Raw genomic sequence first — 20,531 nt, forward strand, 5'->3', positions numbered from 1 at the left:
GCCATAAGTTTTACCACAAAAATAAGGTCTTGAAAATATTTTATGGTTTTAAAATGTATTTAGGGCTTATATTTGTTTTAAGAAAAAATTAATTTATGGTAATTTCTTCAGCCAAGGCCCTTGCATTCAAGCCTCAAGTGGATCATAGGGCACTTACATGATGTATTTTTTTCCTAATGGAAATCAGATGTATATTATGCTATTATCACTTTTATGCTATTATGACGTCTTTGTCATTTGTCATTTTTTGTGATGGGACTAATTTCTTTGAACAGGAATGAAGGAGAAAGTAAGTACAACACGATGCTTCTTATGTATGATTTCGTTAGCAGCCCTGAGTTATGTGGAAAATCAGAAGGTCCAGAAGAGTCGGAAACTTACCTGGAAGAGAAGTGAAGTGCTCGCATGGCACATTCCACTACCTGATACGGTTCATTCTTTATTCTCCAGTAAAATGAAGCCATGTTATACAGTACCCATGAGGAAGAGTTCTAGAGAGTCAACAAATAAAACAACAATCAAACTCAAGGCAGTTTCTTCAACTCAGAATGTTCAAAATGAGCATCTTGACTACTTTTTCTCTTCTGAAATTTAAGATAAAGAAGAGCCAGACTTACTATAGCAGCGATAAAGCAGAGGACACCTGTCAAAAGTGCCTCCTGATCAGCAGGTGAGCAAGTGCAAGTGCACTGAGGTGCGATCCCCACAGTGACCCTACGACCACTATCATTCCAAGGGGCAAACAAAGCTGAAAAGCCCACCAAGTAGCTACAACCTGTTGGGCCTTATTTCAGAACTTAAGAAGTCAGAACCTAACTGACTTGGAAATACCAGGTGCTCTCAATGTGAAATTCCTGAAATTAACATATTTCAAAGTTTCCTATGTATTTAATATCTGGATGGAGGTACATACATAAGCAAATGACAGGCTTATGCTTATGTGAAAGATTAACCTTTCTCATTATCTGTGTTTAGAATCTCATTCAAACCTTTACATTGCTAAAAACTAAGTCTTGAGAATATAGTAAATAAGTGCATTATTTAGTTAAGTTAAACAAGTTCATATAGATTTGCTTCTCTTGTGGCCTGAATTTTTTGCCTCGTAACATATACTGAATTTCAACCACATTTCAAAATAGAGGTCATCACACTGACCTGGATCATATCAAAAACTCAATGTAAATTTAAACCCAAACTCGGCATGGAAAAAAAAGTCATCATGTTTGAGATACACTGGGAAAAACATATGATAGCCAACATTTAATATCTTTACTACGTAAGGACCTCATAAAAAAAATCTAAACAGACAAAAACACAGATAATTCAAAAAATGTGAAACAACGGCTAATTAGCTGGTGAAATGACATAAAACTTAAAAAAGAAAAAGAAGTAAAAAAGATACAAGTTTCCCTTTACAAATTGGTAAACATGAAAAAGAGTGCCAATACTGGCTACACTGTATATTAACTTCAGATAATAACTGTAGAAATGTTAGGTTAGTACAGTATAGTGTTTCTGGGGGACAATTTGACAACATGTATGTCAAAGGCCTTAAAAATATGATTATCCTTTGACCCCGACAATTCCACTACAAAAAATTTATCCTAGGACAATAATTAAGTTTTAGCTCTAAAGATGTATAAAAATAAAAATCCAAAAGACTATATTATAAAATAGTAACTATCTGTGAGTTTTATTATAATTTTTACTTTCCCTTATATAGACTTTTTAATTAATAATCTGAATTTTTTACAATGACCAATTATTTTATTTTCAAAATAGTTATTTTTAAGATTAAAACGGTCTAGTTCTGTTAATCAGCCTTATATACTCCATCTTCAAGGAAAGTATAAGATTTTTGAGCAATGTAATTAAAGATTTTAGCACTATGTACAGCTGGTTAAGAAATACTACGTTCTTTCACAAATGACTTAGGACTTGGGATTCAGTCTCCTTTTTGATAACCTTTTGAGAAAGTTTCCTTCAAATCAACAAATGCTTTCATTTTTATCTCTTATTTTCAGACTTCATACTGTGAATTGGAACAAAAAGATGAATTAAAACTCTACATGAACTACTGAAAACATCAGGATAAGCAGAATACTCTACACATCATACTATATTAGAAGAGAAAAATTAATCTATAAAAAAAAAAATCTTTCTGTAAGATGTCTCATAAAGTCTCCCCCAAATCTATAAATGTCCGAATGTTACTGTTAATGACTCCCTCCTCCTTTGGAGCACTTTTCCCCTTTGCTCTTAGGACACCACATTTTTCTGGACACCCTTTTGGTCTCTTGCTGGCCCTCCCCTCTCTGGATGACAGCTACTTGTGGGAGGACCCAGGATTCGGTGGCATCTTCTCAAACTGCACTGTCCTCTAGGTGACCTTATCCAGTCCTATGATTGTAATTACTCCCTACTTAACAATTATTCTCTATCTATATATCCAGCTCTGACCCTTCCTGGAATTCCAGAATCATACAGGTATTTCAAATTTAATGTGGCCAAAACAGAACTCCCTCTTCTCTTCTCCCACCCAATCCTGCTCTTCCTTCATGTTGTTCAAGCCAAAAAACTGAGGAATTATCCTTGATTCCTCTTTTCCCCTCATTCCCCATATCTAATTCATCAGCTTCTAAACGTTTCCTGAAATAGTTTTAAGTCCCTCCATTTCCAATACTAACCATTCTAGTCCAAACCATCTTCATCGTTCTCTTGAACTACTGAAGGATATTTTAAATCCTAGGCCAGTTTCCCCTTATTACTCATCAACTTCTGGGAATGCAATGTTTTACATTACCTTCAGAAAAACAAGATGAAGATGGTAACTTAGCTACAAAAATAATCATATATTTATATAAAATGTATAATGTAGTTCAATAAACTGTATGTATATAAATGTTGCAATTATACATTTTACTTCATACACTGTAATACTGCTTAGAAACTAGCTTACATCATGACACCCCTTAGTCACAGAGAACAGCTAAAGCCATTTTCTAATTTCCAGTTATCCTGAATGATACATTGAAATCTTGGGGTCCTGTTGCATTATTCCCTATTTTATTTTTTTAAAGTAGATGTCCCCTTCAAAGAAAATTACAAGAAGATTTTATTGTTAGTGGTGCTTCTTTTCCTTGTCTAGAGAATGGTGATAATCTATGCATTATGTGTATATACAGCTAAGACACTAAAATTAACTTTTCTTTCACACTCAAAATATACAATCTAGTCTATAACCTCTGTTGCTTAGATTAGTTTGTAATTTGTTTATTCATAACTTAGTTTAAGTAAAACTTTGCAGCATCCCTTCATGGTGAAGGGGATGGACTACCAATGTTTCTCCCTAGCTTTGAACTGTACAGTTTACATTAATGTAATCATGATTGAAAATCACTCTCTAGACAAAAACAAGCAAGGCAGGTAATTTCTGAGAGAAATATATCTTCTGTTCACACAGTCTCCTGGCTCTTCAAGTCACGGTTGACTTACCTTCTGTAGGCCTTCATGGATGAGGTGCCCTATGTCGTCTATATTCCTTCCTAATCGTTTAGATAAGTATGTGAAGACTGGATCTTCTTTAGGTTGTAGGGGTGCAGAAAGATTAACTCTCTCTTGTACACCCTGAAGAGAAGGAAAACATTAAAAAACAGAAAAAGGAGATTATAAAAGATCACAAGTAATTCGTTATCTCATAGCATTTATTTTCCAGGAATCTCAAGAAATACAAGATATTTGTAAAATTATAAAGCTGTCTGGAAGGAGAGAAGAAAAAGATATTTATAAGCAAGAGACTAAATTTTTAAAAAATGCCAAAAAAAAAAAAAAAAGTCCCAAATCTCTACTTACTCGCAAGTGTTGAAAAGCATGTATACTATAGGGAAGTTCTAGAATTTTAGTGCAATCAGGTTGCTCAGGGTCTGGAGGGACAGGAGATTCTGTGTCTATATAATCTTCTGGGCTAAAATCAAGAAGCAAGAAGCAATGAATGAATGAATGAATGGTGAAGAAATATCTAATTTTTCCCTAACTGAACCATATTCTCAAAACATTTCAGCTTTATAACCAACATTAGTCAACATTCATACCTTTTTCACATAGCTGTTGTTAGAGTCAAACATTTTGGGAGTTCAACATAAAACAAGGGTGACCGAGAAAATAGGTTGGTTACAGAATGCTAAGATCAGGGACTTCTTAAAAGCTAATATAACATGGCTAAATTATTTCTAGAATTGTTCAATTTATACTTCTGTTGACAGCCTCTCCACATTTCTACCAGTTACTGATTTTTAAACACTTTTTTTCAATTTGATTGATGAAAACTAAATGTTTTCATTTGTACTTACTTGATCATTATTGAGAAGTATGTTTTCTACATGTTTGTTAGCCATTTGTATGTCTTTTACTATAACTTGTTCAATTTTCTATGGCGGTATTAAATATTTTTAATTGATTTGTAAGAATTCTATATGTACTCTGAACTTTCAAATTTCAATAAACTTATCTGTGATTGAAGCTTATTGTCAGAGAAATAATTTCTTACTGCTTTGTGAAAGGTTCAGGAAAACGTAATTTTGGGGGGGGTGAAGTGGGAGGAGAAGGTCATCTCTTCACCTGATGTCTTTGCTCTCCAAAGTTATGTATGTGCCATCATACAGATCCAGGTCCCCCAAGGGCACCTTGGCTTTGATGCAGTCTGGATCCTCTTTATTATGTCTTTGTTCCAGTCCTGTATCTCTGTCCTCGTTCTCTTCTATGTGAATTTTTTGAGCAACTAATTGCTTCTGTTGAGAAGAAAATAAGAACACAACGGATTTTTCTAATATTTCAGTCTAGATACCCAGCAAGGGAAAAGAGAATTTAACGTATTGAAGAAGTCAGAGAATCCTGAGGGAAGACAAGGATTCTGAATACACCCTCGTAATGTAATTGACGTAAATAAGCTTCTCAAAACAGGTGTCCACACACAGAAAGTAACAACACAATATTGGCACACTAGTGCTTTCGTAGTATGACCTCTGACTACCTACAAAGCTGCGTCTGTCAACTTCCCTGGAACAGAATGGCTCCACAATTGAAACTATTTTACATCGGCTAAACACGTCATATTTCAGTCCTTCAAGACATCCAGCATATTGATACTGCTACCTGGAATAACTTCCCCTAATGCTCTGTGTCCCAGGTGAATTCCTACCACTCGTAATTTTCTTTCTTCAAACATACAGAGGAATTACATAAAGATCCTGTTTCTACTACCCATGTCTATCATATAATGTTTCGCCATAGTCACTTCAGATTTTTTTTTTTTAAAGGAAAATAAAGTAGTCGAAGCCCCTATTTACTGTTTTGGAAATCCCTCTCTCTTCCCAAAGTTACCACTATCCTGAATTTATTTAAGGTATCATTTCTATGTATATTCTTATAAAATATTACTATATATTACCCTATTCTCTTCTACTATGTATTACTTCATATATGTATGTGTATATATATATATATATATATATATATATATATATATATATATACACACACACATATGTATCTCCAATATCAAGATATAGCATTATTTTGAAAGTTAAAATTTTTTTTATATAAATGGTATCATACTGCATGTATCATTCTACAACTTTTTAAAAACATTATGTTTTTGAGATTTATCTACATTGGTCAGTATAACTCTAAATTCTTCATTTTAATGGATGTATAAAAAATGTATTATCCATCTTCCTGTAAACATTTAGGCTGCCTCTCAAATTTTTTTTTCCACTAAAAATGCTACTATATTCTTATAAAAGTTTCCCTGTGCACGTGTGAAAGTTCCAGCAGGGTAAAAATATGGAGTCATATAAGATGGCACTTTTCAGTTTTATTGAGACACTGTCAATTTGCTCTTCAAAGTGGTTATAACCAGAATTCTACCAACAGATTATGGTAATACCCATATTCCCTCAAACTTACCAACATTTGGTTTTGTCACACTTTTTAAATTTATGCCAATCTGATGGGCATGGAATGTTATCTTGTTACAATTATTGGGGGAGACTATATTATTGCAGCAGACTGTATTGCTATTAATGATTTGGCTGCCCCTCCTTATAAGAGGAACGTACATCACTGTTGTGCTGGACTCAGAGGTGGCCAATATGACTTGCTTTGGCCAATGGAACGTGACAAGTGCCATTTGATCCTTGTAGAGGGAAGCACTTTTAGAGCCAGTGTATGCTTCACCACGTTCTTTCTTTTCCCTGAGGTACTAAGAATGGCACTATTCCAGACAGTGACGAGTTCGTCAGCCTGGGTCCTGGCATAAGAATCAGAGTGACATTTGGTATGGCCTTATTGTTTTAAGCCATTATCAGGATGTCACTAAGTAATGTTTCCAATCATTTGTTCCAACCCCACTCTTTTCCTGCACGCAAACTACAGCGTATTGCCCCTGCTGACTCCAGGCGTGGCTGTGTGACCTGCTTTGGCCAATGGAGTGTGAGTAGAGATGACGTATGTCACTTCTAAGCAGAAATTTTAAACAGGTTTATATTGTTTAGTTGTTTTTCTTTGAGCTTCCACCTTCTTTCATGAGAATAGCACTGAGATTTTGGGGGCTGTTTACTGCCAATATAAATGTTGATTTATTCAGCAACAAAATGTAGACTATCTTATCAATCACTAATAAAATTGAATATATTTTCAGTATGTTTATGAGATATTTTTTGGATTGCTCAAGTCTGCCCATTTTCCCCAGTAAGTTATTAAAAAATCAAGTTGTAGAAATTTATGAAAAAGAGTACTTCTGTGACTTCATTTGCTATCAGTTATGCGCATTATAAATATCTTCTCCCAGCTTGTAGCTTATCTTTTAATTTTGCTCATGGTGTCATTTGCTAAAGAGAAGCTTTTAATATTGAAATGGTCAACTTTATCAACTGTTTTTTTAATGTTTACACTTCGTGTTATTTAAGGCATGTTTCTTACATGTACCATACAACTGGTCTAAATAAGAAATCCAATCTGACAGTCTCAGTTTTAATCAGTAAGTTTAATTTATTTATTGTAATTGCTGATCTATTTGGATTTATTGCAACCATATTACTTTGGGATTATTATTCTTTTGCTTTGCTACCTTTTTCCCTTTTCTTGCCTGTCATGTGTGTGATAACACTTCTTACATTCCCTCCCCTCCTCCTGTACCTTCTCTTAATTGGTAGGTTTGTAAACTATAGATTGCATTTCTGTTATTTTAGTGCTTGTCCTTACTGCACATTTGGTTAAAATTTTCATAGCAAATATTTCAGTATGTTTCTGAAGGTACTCTTTTTAAAAAAATACAACACCATTATTACATCTAAAAAATATTAATTCCTCAATATTAAATATCTAGTCTGTGCTCAAATTCCCAATTGTTTTTTCCCTTTTTTTAAAATACAGTTTGTTTGGATCAAAATCTGGTGAGGTCAGCACACACTTGGTTAATTTGTCTCTAACTATTTTTTAATCTACTGGCTATTTCTCTAGTTCCTTTTTTTTTTTTAAAAAAACACCCTTTTATTTGTTAAAGAAATTGAGATTTTGTTAATTGTATCTCCTCGGTTCGTTTAATGTGTTCCTGTATCCTCCGTATTTCCTGAATATTGACAGCAGGATCCACAAGTTCTTAACTTTTTGTGTCATGGACTTCTTTGGCAATCTAATGACGCCTACGGACTCTTTTTAAGGATAATCTTGTAAAACAAAAATTAAATATTAAAATGACAAAGGAAACCAATTATATTGAAAAACAAATTATACTGTGGTTTGAATGGATTCATATTTCTTTTGGCAAGAATACTTAAAATGTGGCAATATCCCTAAATTTTTAATGTTTGCCCGTAAATATTTCAACAGGATTTTAATTAATTCAGTTACTTTTACTTTCACCTGAACACAAGAGTCTAACACAATCAGTTTAATCACTGATCATGCCTCAACCCAACCCCATATAGTTAATTTTATCTAGTTTTACCTTTTAAAACACAAAAAATAGTTAAATAACTTTAGTAACTTTTTCATCAATGTTTTTACACACCATTATACATTCTATGCAGCATTGACTGGGTTTACTTTTCTTCTTGCAAATGTACATGTTTAATTTAATCTTTTAAGTGAGAGTCTGTGTTTAGTAAACTCTTTGTACGTCAGAAAACATCTTTGCTTTGCCCTCACTCTTAAATGGTTTAAAAAAATATAAAATTCTAGTTTGACTGATTTTCCTAGTACTTTTGGTTATTCCTCCATTGTCTTCTGATATCTAGGAAGTCTATCCAGCTGTCACTATTTTGTAAATAAGTTGTATTATCTAGTCTCATGGCTTTAAGTCTGTATATCAATGATTGACAAATTTACCAGCCAGACCTTTACCCGAGTCCACACTTGAAGAACCAACCCCCTACTCAATGTCCACTTAGATGTCTAATAGGTATGTCAAACTCAACATACCAAAGCCAAACAAACTATCATTGATTTCCATAAGTTCCCCAATCCTACACCTCCGTTAATCTTCTCTATCTCAGCTAATGTCAACACCATCCTTTCAATCTCTTGGATCAAAAACCCTGGAGTCATCCATCCATCATCCCTCTCCATCTTAGTCTGTCTCTCTCTTCCCAACCACTCCATGACAATTTCCTGTGTCTAGCAGTTTTGTGGTTGCTTCCAGGTGCTATCTGGTTCTGCAGTCTAGAAACAGATCTTAAAATTTTGGTTTGGGGTTTCTACCCCAAGGTAATATTCTGCCCTGAAATGGTATTCAGGAAGTTGAAGATGCAATTATTGAACCACTGAATGGCTCAGTTCCTTTTTAGGTCATCAGGTTTTGTTTTGTCTTATCGGCTCCTCCCCTGCCTCCACCCTCACCCCCTCACCCAGATTTTTTTCATGAGCAGAATGGCTCCATCCCAGGCTTCAAGCAGTAAGCCTAGTTCTCTTCCTTTATTTTGTCTTGCATGAGTATTATCAGTCCCCTTTACTCCACAGAGCTGAACCAGCAGACACAGCCTGGTCTGGCCTTCACGGTCAGCAGGTTTGTAGCTTCAGGCACTTTCTCAACTTAGTGTTTCCGGTCCATTTCTGGTCCATGGGGATGTTTATGTTGCTTTTAGGCCTGGCTCCATTTGATTTTGATTTTGCATGTTACCTGTCATTAATGTGTATATGAAGCAGAAGGGGCGTACTAAGTATACAGTCATTACACTATCTTAACCAAAAATTGAAGGACTTAACTTTTTTTATTTGCATTTTCACTGACTTGGTGAATGGCTTTTCCCCCCTATATATACTTTAATTTAAGTCTCCTTCTCTTTATACCACACTGCCCCCTAAAAAACGGATAGCATTAAACATACACAACATGCCTATGCATCTGAAAATAAAAACTATTTTCTGCACCACTGCATCTTTTGAACACTGTGCTTAAATAAAAACAGATCAAGTTTCCAAGAATGAAGCCATCTATATCTATCTATCTATCTATCTATCTATACACTTATTGTCTTATTTCTAGTATCAAAAAAATCAACAATCCAAATATGTAAGTGATGAAACTAGTAGGAACAGGTGAGAGACTATTTAAAAAATGATGAGATTTATAAATACGGTAAAAGTAATACTACCTATGCAGAGCTGGTTAATATGTTCTAAAAGCTCCTCCTTCTTAATTCACAGGAATTACTAATGTATATAATGATAAATATTTCCATTGATAGATGTACTAGTTTGAATTGATACAAGTGAATTTCGGGATTTTTACATAACTAGAAAATGAATGGCTACCTGGTTTAACAGGTGGTTGCCTCTGGTTCTGCTACAACTTGCTACTGGTATGTGAAATCAGGCAATTCACTCTCTTTGGGTCTGTTTCCTCGCCTTTAAAATGAGGATGATTGTTATGATTGCTTCTACCTCTCAAGACTCGAATCCGACTCTTACCATTCTTATTATTCCCAATAATTTTCTAAATTTGATTTTGCAAATTGGTCCCACTTTTTTCACAATTTATAGTTCCCTTAAAATTTGGATTCAATTTACTCTGTAACTTTTAAGCAGATTTAATGAGAAAAAAAATTAGTTTTTCAAAAAACTAATATTGTTTGTTATCAAGCAAAATCAGTTTATGGAAATAAATGACAGAAACAAAAAGGTCAGATTTCATTAGCACTAATACATTTCAAGTTTTCGAGGTGCAAAGTGATTAACGCTTTTCACCTCAATCATAAGAACACAATGGCAAGACCTTAGTTTTTACTGCTTGGGAATTAACAAAAGTTGTATTTTTATAGGGTGTTAAAACCATTCTTCCTTTCATATTTTACCCAAACTCTCCTTCCAAAAATCTTCCCAGAGGTTATTCCTCTTCATACTTAATGGAAAAACTTCTGCATGGAAACTCTGTTCGAGGATACAGTGAGTCAAGAATCAGGCATAAAGCCCAGGCTAGGGTAGTCTGATTCTCTTACTATTGCTCAAAGGCTACTCTAATTAGATGTTATTTTTAAAAACATGATTTAAAAGCAGTAAATTCTTGTAAAAGTCAAAGAATTCGGCTTAAGAAATAATGTTTAATTTTTTTTTTAATACAACAGTTTCTGTGAAATACAAGTTTCAGCTGCATATTGTGTGCCCAGGTGCCTCACCTCTAATTCTTTGAGGTAGTTAACTGTTGTTTCTTGTCTCATTAATATGACTAAGTCATGGGGGTGCTTCAAGTTCATTGGTGAATCCACCTGCAAGCAAGAAAGCAATAAATAAAGCTTAGATTTCATTAACATTTGTTTGGATTAACAAAGTTTCCTTTAATATGCATTGAACTATTGTTCAATCACCATTATAATCAGTGTTAGGTGCTCAGTAAAACTCAAGGGGTATTTCAAAAATGATCATATATAAATTTCAGCAAAGAGAACGACAGGTTCAATAGCTGTCCCTTGAACTCCACCTTGAAAGAGCAAGGTTTTGATGTGACTATTCTAACTTGACTGGTCATATAAGAAATATTCAAGAAGAGAAATGTTTGGCAATGAATGATAAATTCCTTAAAAGATACTTCACACCTGTAATAATAAAAAGGGATTGTCTTGTCTTGATAGCACATTCCATAGCTGAACAGGTTTGGAAGGAATAAAAGGAAAATACTAAAAGGAGCTATTTCTGAAAGCTATTTATGGAAGCCATAAATGAAAGATAATATAAATAATTTTCAGATTATTTATAACTCATGTTCTCTGGATTATAAGTAAGCGACCATGTTAAAGATGCAGCAAAAATGAACCCTCATATGCTGGTAGCATGCTTATAAATTTATTTTTATTGTTTGGAGGGTCATTTGACAACATTAAATGTTAAAAGTGTATGCCCTTTGATCTGGCAATATACACTCTTGTAAACTATCCCATAGATATTCTTTTTTTGCCCCTGCTCACAGGAGATGATTATTTAATTACTTTGGAAAAGCTTCTTAGTCTCACAAGAGTCAAGGTCTAAATTTAGGTAGGGAACTTCACTGGTGGAAAACTTCAGAATATTGGTCTTGCATATGCTGGGTGTCCATGCCTGCTTTATTTAAACTCAAAAATTTTCTGCCACACTGTAGAAACTTCTTCATAGTAGGCAGGTTGTTGATTACGGTTTTCAGGGCCTTCAGCAGAGGGAAGTTGACCAGAAGACTGGGGTCATGCTCTTCGACATAGCAGAGAAGTTCAACCAGGTGAATGTCAGCCCTGCTCAGTCTACTGCCAACCAGGTAGTCTCGTCCGTGGCTCTTCAACACTTTTCCAAAGGCAGGGAAATAAACATTTGCTGTTCTTTGATCAGGGTGATCCTGCCATCTTTTTGACTAGGTGGGCATCCTGAAAAAGCAGAATCATTTCATTCAACTCTGTCATACCTCCTGCATACATGTCAACCACAGTTCTCTCCCACAGAGGTTGTATTTGGTGGCAATGTCGTTGAGAATGGCTCTGATCTGTACCAGCCTCATCCCATCAATTTTGACCATTGGCGCTTGCTGGAACATCAAACTGCCATCGTTTTTTAACTTTCCCAAGTCTTCTGGAGTTTCTGTAAATTTCTCTTCAAACTCTACTCCAGCTGCGGCCAAGAGCCACTCGAGAGACTCCACTCTGCCTCGTCCATTGAAGTAGTGAAACTTGGGCTTCCCCACCATGATACAGCCCCTGGTTTCTCTATTTAAAGCCCAGGCTGTCTCTCTGCTCAGCTCCTCCACGTCACATTCTGATGTTTGCATAGAGGCTTTACTATTGTGACAACCCTCTCCCTCTGAAAGGGGTGGGGTCCAAATCCCTATAGACATTCTTAAATAAGTACGCAGATACATACAAGGGTGTTTACTATAACACTTTCAGCTGGAAAAAAAGAAAAGCAAAATAACCTAAGTCCATTGATAAGGAAATAGGGAAATCCATTATCCAGTAGAAGGGGATACAGAAAATTAGATCTATGGTCATAGAAAGGTGTTCACAATGTATAGATAACTAAAACAAGGATAGTAAGTATACTATGATTTTAAAAAAGAAATTATATGTATATATTTTTATAGATATATACATGTCTGTATCATGCACAAAACTATTTTGGTTGGTTTAAAGTGGTATCTTTTGGGAAGTGGGATAAAGAGGAGAGGTACATTCACACTTTTACTTTGTACACTTGTATTATTTTTTAATTGTTTGTAATGTACACATTTATAAGGAGAAAACAATACAAACACACGGCTTTTGAATTTCAGAAAAAAATCTAAGACAATGGCCTTGGTACCTAAGAGATGAGATGAAGTTCCTGCTACCTCACAGTATTAGATTGTCAAATTATATACCGCGTTTCTCCGAAAAAAAGACCTAGCTGGGCCATCAGCTGGACCCGATATTACATATTATATTATACTATATTATTATAGTATAGTATATTATTAGTATATAGTATAGTATATAATATAGTATAGTATAATATAGTATAGTATAATATAGTATTATAGTGTATTACATTATATTATATTATAGTAAAATAAGACTAGGTTTTATATAATATTACACATTAGAGCTGATTGTCTGGCCAGGTCTTATTTTCGGGTAAACACAGTACCAGCTCTTCAAGAAGTTCGACTGTGAGAACGAACTATTTCTTTGTAACCTCTAAGAAATTGGCATTAGCTCAACTGACTGATTTTAGAGCTAGCTTTTTAAATGCAGAAGATAGAATTGCGTAGACCTTGGTGAATATGAGAGGCTTTAAAAGAACATTATTTCAAAAACAGGGAATAAGAACAACAGGAAATAAAGATGGGTGGTTGCTTTAGTAATATGCACTATGACAACTGGACAATGTTGGGTGACTACAGATAAAACTCATCTGCCTCTCCTCATTCTACCATCTCAGAGATGCCAGAGGAAAGAGAGGCTGGCCCTGAGCAACTTCCATTCCTACATCATTGCAATTATCTGAACTACACAATTATTATTATGCAGTTACATAATTATCATCTCTCATGGTCTCCCTTTTAACACGAGATCACTTCACTGCTCCCTGGCTTTTCCACTATACTGGAATTTACATTAAAACTGGACTCTGAATTTAAGAGGCACTAAAAATATAAGAGCAAGGCCTATACTTGGCCACCTGAGCTGTAACTCTTCTCTATTAAACAATCAAACCTAGCAAAAGCCTATAAGCAAAATGCTAGGTGTATCTCAACAAGAGGTGGAAAATTTTGCTTCTCTTTTCACAGTAGTTTAACATATTCCCAAGAGTCATATAAGGATAGAGAAAGCTACTATAATGGATTGAATATGGACCAATTTAAATTGAAAGCCTATCAATGTTTTTTATAACAATGTGATATTATTTGTGATACAGCAACCAAATTTTTACAGGAGAAAAGGTAAAAGCTACTGCCAGTAGCCAAAGTACAGAAGACCTTTACATAAGGAAGCTAAAGAAAATCCAGTTACTTTGCAACTTTGTCCAGACCTCAAGAGGTAGCTATGACTCTATATAAGTATTTTTAAGTGAGGTGTTTCTCAAGAAAAATTGGGGGAAGGGGAATGAATGTAGGAGTATGACATTCCCATTCCAAAATACCTAACCAGTCTGATTACCTGATATTTGGAGAACTGCAAGAGGCATGAAAGAATGAGACAAATGAAGGTTTACATTAAAGAAATATTTAAAGTATAATCTTAGTTTTACATTAAGAAGATACTAGATAACCAGGGCTTTACCATGTTTGAATAGCATGGGTTTGGTCAGCATTCAAATATAAGGAAATACTTTTCATTTCCTGAAGCTTTCAGTACAACAAACATAGAGCAGCTAGAGGAGGTATAAAGTTAATTAGCAGAAGAAAAGGAGTCCACTGACTGCTGTGCTTCTCTTTTTACACGGCAGCAAATGGCACGGATATTCACCAGGTAAGGGTTGGCTGCAGATGATTTATAGCCTGACATATATTTTTACTGAGGTACCTTCACGTTCTTAAATTTTAAGACTTTATGATAATTATCCTTGGCAAATGCCACTTAGCTTGAACATATCTCCTTTCAAATACCTCTCTTCCTTAAAAGATTACAAAGAAGGTATGTTTGACAACTCTGTAAACACTACAACATCCATTCAACCAGTAAAGGTTCATTAGGACTCTGAACCAGGCCTACTATGAGTCAACATTTGGAGCCTATGTACTCCTATTTTATGTACAAAAGGAATTTTAACATGCCTTCAAAATTGTTAGCGTTTAGAAGAGGCTGCTATATGCCCCAATGCAAAGAGTGACAGAAACTAGAAAGAGGTTAAAAAGGCCATAATGCATACACGAGGCCTCATATCACTTTATGGATTTTTCACAGGGCACACACAACCACACAAACTTCCACTACTGCACAGCACAGTAAATGATGCTTGTAATGACCCAAATCATAAAGAAAAAGTGGAATTATTTTCAGTTTCTTCTACTTTAGAAGGTGAGGAAGTATGAAATATATTTTAGAGCAAAATTTAAACTACAGGGAAAAACTAAGTATTTGGAAATTAGCTCTATGGAATTCTACGATCCAAAATGATTCATTCTGTAAGAGTTCTAGGTAAACAAAGTTTTACTGTTATTGTAGCAATTTATTTTAACAAAGAAAATGACAAATCATGTAAGGCAATTCAAATTTATTTTCCTTTGAATACATTACGGAAGTACATGTATCCAATTACATATAATAGCAGTAAATATCTTACTCATTTTAAGTTTATTTTCAGATATTTCATTTGCTGTTGTTTCTAACCAAGATACTGTTAATATCTACATCTCTAATCTGGATCCCTATTTCTGTGAGTTCAGTAAATTCACATGGTAATGGATGGAAATATCACTAGATGAGGGTAATTATTTCACTGCCAAATTAGATAAAGGGTGAATATTTTAAACTTAAAATAACCAATCTAAGGGTATAAACATATTTGAGTTCTACAAAAGCAAGTTTGAGTCAATCACTTTCCATCGGCCCTTTATGAAAAAAAATTGAACATTTCTATTGTGAGGTTAGTTCTAACCCTTATACGCAACTTATTCTTCACATATGATGCACATTTTTACCATGTTTTAAAATGGTATTTAAATGAGTACACAAAAGCAACGTTAATCAGGGAACTCTCTCATTTCCCAACAGCAGATGGAAACTGATGAGTGAAATCTCAAAAAAATTTCCCCTTCAGTTAGAAACCAGAGATGGAATATTTTAAATCTTTTATTCAGAATTTTAGATTTAAATATTGAGACAACATGACAGAAAACTTAAATAAAAATCTTCAGAGCAACCAAGATCTCACCTGGACTTTAAATAACCCCACTTAGCGAGTATTTAGTTTCGTTATCCAGGAGCTGCAATCCCCTTCTTGTGGCCAAAGCACCTGCGTCGATTGGCTGGACACATCCTTCTCCCCAGGGGAAGCCCTGGTCAGTGAGTAATTCCTTTCCCTTGGTCATGGTGGTTATTTCTGAGACAGGACATTAACTAGGGGGTCAGGTGGTACTAAAATGACTATAAGTGAGCTTTGGGGGAACTGTCCAATTCGTATTCACAGGGGGCCTGAGAATGGGGTTAAAAAAGCAGAGAAATGAAGACAGAAAAACCTATTTTAGTTACAGTGTTTGAGCCCTAGATCAAACTACACCTGTAGCACTTAGAATTTGTCCAAATATTACAAAGAAAGTTTTCAATACAAAAAATTTTTGATGCCATTTCTTAGGGTCCTCTTCCTAGGGTATCTTCTTATCCTTGTGGCTCTTTTAAGAGCCACATGCTAATTCCTCTACTTGAATACATTTCTATCCTACACTTTTGGGAAAGGCCAAATGACTTGGCTCAAATGGCATTTCTTTTGTGAGGCCATCCTTTTCTTGAGCTCCCTTAGTACTTTATACACACTTCCTTAATAGCATTTATTACACTGTGTAATTATTGTATGTCTGTCTCGCCACAAAAATGTTTTTTATTGCAATTTTAAACCTCAGTACTTAATACCGTGTTTCCCCGAAAAATAAGGCCTAGACGTACCATCAGCTCTAATGCGTCTTTTGGAGCAAAAATTAATATAAGATCCAGTATTATGTTATATTATATTATATTATATTATATTATATTATATTATATATTTATATAAGACCTGGTATTATATTATATTATACCCAGTCTTATATTATATATATACACATATATATATGACCATATATATGACCATATACATATATATGATCCAGTATTCTATTCTATTATATTATGCCCGGTCTTATATAAGACCCGATCCTATATTATATTAAAATAAGACCAGGTCTTATATTAATTTTTGCTCCAAAAGGTGCATTAGAGCTGATTGTCCAGCTAGGTCTTATTTTTCGGGGAAACACGGTATGCTTTCAGGTACATGTTAGGCACTTAATGCACCATTGATTGTTTGATGAAGCTCTGATGTCACATCTGTTGGAGGCTCCATATCCGTTTCCTATGGCATTATCACTCAACTGATGACTATCTGAAGAGGAGGCAAAGGGGCCAAACCACCAGGAATTTGGAGAAAAATGAGTCCTTGACAGGTCTATGACTGGCTGCCCAACCTTCCCTGCCTGAGCTTCCATTTCCTCAACTATAAACTCAGAGGACACAAACTACTGACTTCTAAAGTTCCTTATATTTTCAAATTCTATCTCTGTAAAAGACTGTCATAAAAGTAGCACATTTTTACCAGACTAATCTACACCACTGAAGAAATCTGATATTCAAATGAATGAAATTATCATTTTTTCAATTTGCCCATATAAATTTGTACTTGTTCTAGGCAGAGACAATTTCCAAAGCTGCAGTTAACAGCTTCTTGTACACTGTCAGTCTGTCCTATTAAACCAAGGCTCCAATTAGTGGCTATTTATTTCTGAGAACTTGCTCACTGTGTCACAGGCAAAGTTAGCCCTCTCTGTTCTTATGTCACTTCATTCTAACAACGTTCAACGTTAAAAAACTTTTTTTCTGATTGTAAGCTAAGTGTATGTTACTGAAAAAACAAAGGCATTATAGACAACATGAACAAGAAAATTAAAATTACTTGATATCTCACCTTCAGAGATATCTGCTGTTTTATAGACAGATACAGATATAGGTATCTGTATCTATATATCTCATGTCAGGATAACTTTTATGCATATATACACATATAGCAATGTAGACATTTTTATAAAAATGGAATCATAATATATTTACTATACTATATCCTTCCCTTCTTCCCTCTTCTCTACATTTCATCAGATTTCTCTGCCAATTAATATAGATCTAGTTCATCATACTATGTTTCCCCGAAAATAAGACCTAGCCGGATAATCAGCTCTAATGTGTCTTTTGGAGCAAAAATTAATGTAAGACCCAGTCTTATTTTACTATAAGACCAGGTATAATGATATAATATAATATAATATAATATAATATAATATAATATAATACTGGGTCTTATTTTACTATAAGACACGGTATAATATAATATAATATAATATAATATAATATAATATAATATAATATAATACTGGGTCTTATTTTACTATAAGACACGGTATAATATAATATAATATAATATAATATAATATAATATAATATGATATAATGTACGGTCTTATTTTACTATAAGACATGGTATAATATAATATAAAACAATATAATATAATCCTGGGTCTTACATTAATTTTTGCTCCAAAAGACGCATTAGAGCTGATTGTCTGGCTAGGTCTTATTTTTAGGGAAACAGGGTATTTAGTGGCTAATATTACATTCAAGTTATTTACCCATGTTCCTACTAACTAAAATTTGGGTTTTTAGTTATTCTCTTTTTGACAATATTGTTATTAATATCTTTACACTTAAATTTTTTGGATAGGTGTCTAATTATTTCCTTCCCAGAAAGAGAATTGAGAAGTAAAGGGACTGCACTTGAAATTTATATTTTTTGCTAGTTTTTCTCCAGAATAGCTGAATCAACTTAAATTCCTAACAACAGTCACTGAGTTGCTACCCACTCTGAGAAGCAGGAATAAGGGTAAATACATTGTAATATCTTTGTTGGCCACATGTAGTTCTTTTCTTGTGTACTGATAAAGAATCTTTCTTACTGCTTCTCTTTAAATCCATCTGACAGTTGATACATCATATTTTATGAATGGTGGTTTCTAATTGGTGGGACTCTAGCTGTTAGTCTCTTCTTGGGTTTTCTGACTTTTTCCACAGTGAACACATATTACTTAAATATATAAAGTATTTCTTAAATGTTATCTATGGGTCAGCTCGTTAAAATGAAACATTAGAGCATTATGATACATTAAAAAACAAACTGTAATGACAAGTACAAACTCAGGTCTGAGGAAAAATTTTGTAGCTTTTCCTTATCTATTCATAGAGAAAAGTTCCTCTCACAGATGTGGGGCCAGGCAAAGCACCTCAAAAAGGCAACATCTATTATATTTTCTTGTTCCTTACCCTCCCCTCAGATTTTTACCCTTATCTCAAATCTAGTTCACTGCCATTTTCAAATGATTGCCTAAGAAAGACTCATTTTTAAAAGTGACCCCCGTCGCGCTAATATAGAGGCAAGCAAGATGAGTTTTAGAGGGATAGGCAGAAAAATCTGAGGCAGAAAAATCTGTTGCCCCACTTTGCATGCAACTCTCTTTTCAGGATTGAAGGCTAATCATCATGGATTTGCACTTTCTTCCAGGTCTAGTGAAGTACAAGTTTACAAAATACCAGTTCAGCCTCAACCCTTCAGAAGGACTTACAGGGGCTCCTGGGTATAATTATCAAAGTGAACAGGCTAATCAGAAACATCTCAGAGATACCAAGAAAACATTGAGGGTTGCTCGACGGGAGGGGAGTGGGGATGGGGGGAGGGGGAGGGGATTAGAAGGCACAGTCGGTAACCACAAAATTGCCACGGGGATACGAAAGACAGTTTGGGGAGTATAATCAGTAATGTTGTAAAGATTTTGTAGGGTATCCGATGGACACTTGTCTTATTGGGGAGACCACTTCATGGACGGTGTAGGTGCCTGACCACTGCAGTGTACACCTGAAGCTGAAGCTCAATAGTGATGGGTGTTGACTGTGGTTTAATATATCTATATATCTATATATAGATATATATACACACACATATATAATATGTATACATATATATTTTATATATATATACATACATATATATTCACGGGATGTGGACTGCAGCGCAGAGAATGGCGTCAGTGGAAGTGTGGCAGCTATGTGCGATGTTGGAGGGGTGGTAGATTGGGGGTAGATTGGGGGTGGGAGGGTTGTCACTTTGTGAGGTGTGTAAATGTCCAACTATTAGTTTTATACATCTGAAACCAATAAGAAAAATAAATAAAATAAATTTAATAAGCAACTTTACTATTAAACAGATCTTTTACTTGAAACATTTAATTGTATAAGATCAACAAAACACGATTAATGTGAACTGTCAGGAATTAAGAACCAGTCTCAATTTTGTAAGATATCAAGTTATCAAAACTAAAAATAAACTTTAAATAAACAAAAAGTCCTGACTATCACATGAATTTTTATGGCCTTATATCCCTATTTTTGAAAATTTTACCTTCAATTAGATTTTACCTTCTTATTTTCACAGTTCCTGAGAGATGCAATTGTGAATGCCTAAAGTCATGTCTAAAATGCCTAAAATAATCTAGGTATTTGAAGTGTATTCTATAGCTATAATCTAGATTTAAACGTGTACAGCATTGCAGCCAATTTCATGAGAACATTCATATTGAACAATCACCATTTTTCTAATTGATAAGCAAGTTAATTTTTCATTTTCAACACGAACAACTTCTTATAAAAGTGCTATTAGTCTACATTTTCTGAATCATGTAACCAAGAGCTACACAAATAAGATAATAAAGTGGACAATTTACAATTTTACAAGGAAAGAATGAAACACTG

The 20,531-nt window shown here is 34.4% G+C and overlaps 1 protein-coding gene and 1 pseudogene across 3 annotated transcripts in view; both read right to left on the reverse strand.

The window, feature by feature from the left end:
• Positions 1 to 20,531, reverse strand: part of TTC17 (tetratricopeptide repeat domain 17) — a 94,089-nt gene that overhangs the window by 62,873 nt on the left and 10,685 nt on the right. For both annotated transcript variants that reach the window (XM_081061895.1, XM_081061896.1), the window contains exons 2-6: positions 10,671 to 10,760; positions 4,618 to 4,787; positions 3,853 to 3,964; positions 3,496 to 3,627; positions 382 to 491 (exon numbers count right to left, since the gene is read on the reverse strand). In XM_081061895.1, the coding sequence (XP_080918021.1) occupies positions 382 to 491; positions 3,496 to 3,627; positions 3,853 to 3,964; positions 4,618 to 4,787; positions 10,671 to 10,760 (614 nt within the window). The remainder of the gene's footprint in view (positions 1 to 381; positions 492 to 3,495; positions 3,628 to 3,852; positions 3,965 to 4,617; positions 4,788 to 10,670; positions 10,761 to 20,531) is intronic.
• On the reverse strand, positions 11,534 to 12,199 carry LOC308504140 (glutathione S-transferase A3-like; annotated as a pseudogene). The gene has a single exon. The product of its transcript is annotated as a glutathione S-transferase A3-like (transcript).

Source organism: Rhinolophus hipposideros (assembly GCF_964194185.1).
Source record: "Rhinolophus hipposideros genome assembly, chromosome: 10".
Lineage (NCBI taxonomy): Eukaryota > Metazoa > Chordata > Mammalia > Chiroptera > Rhinolophidae > Rhinolophus > Rhinolophus hipposideros.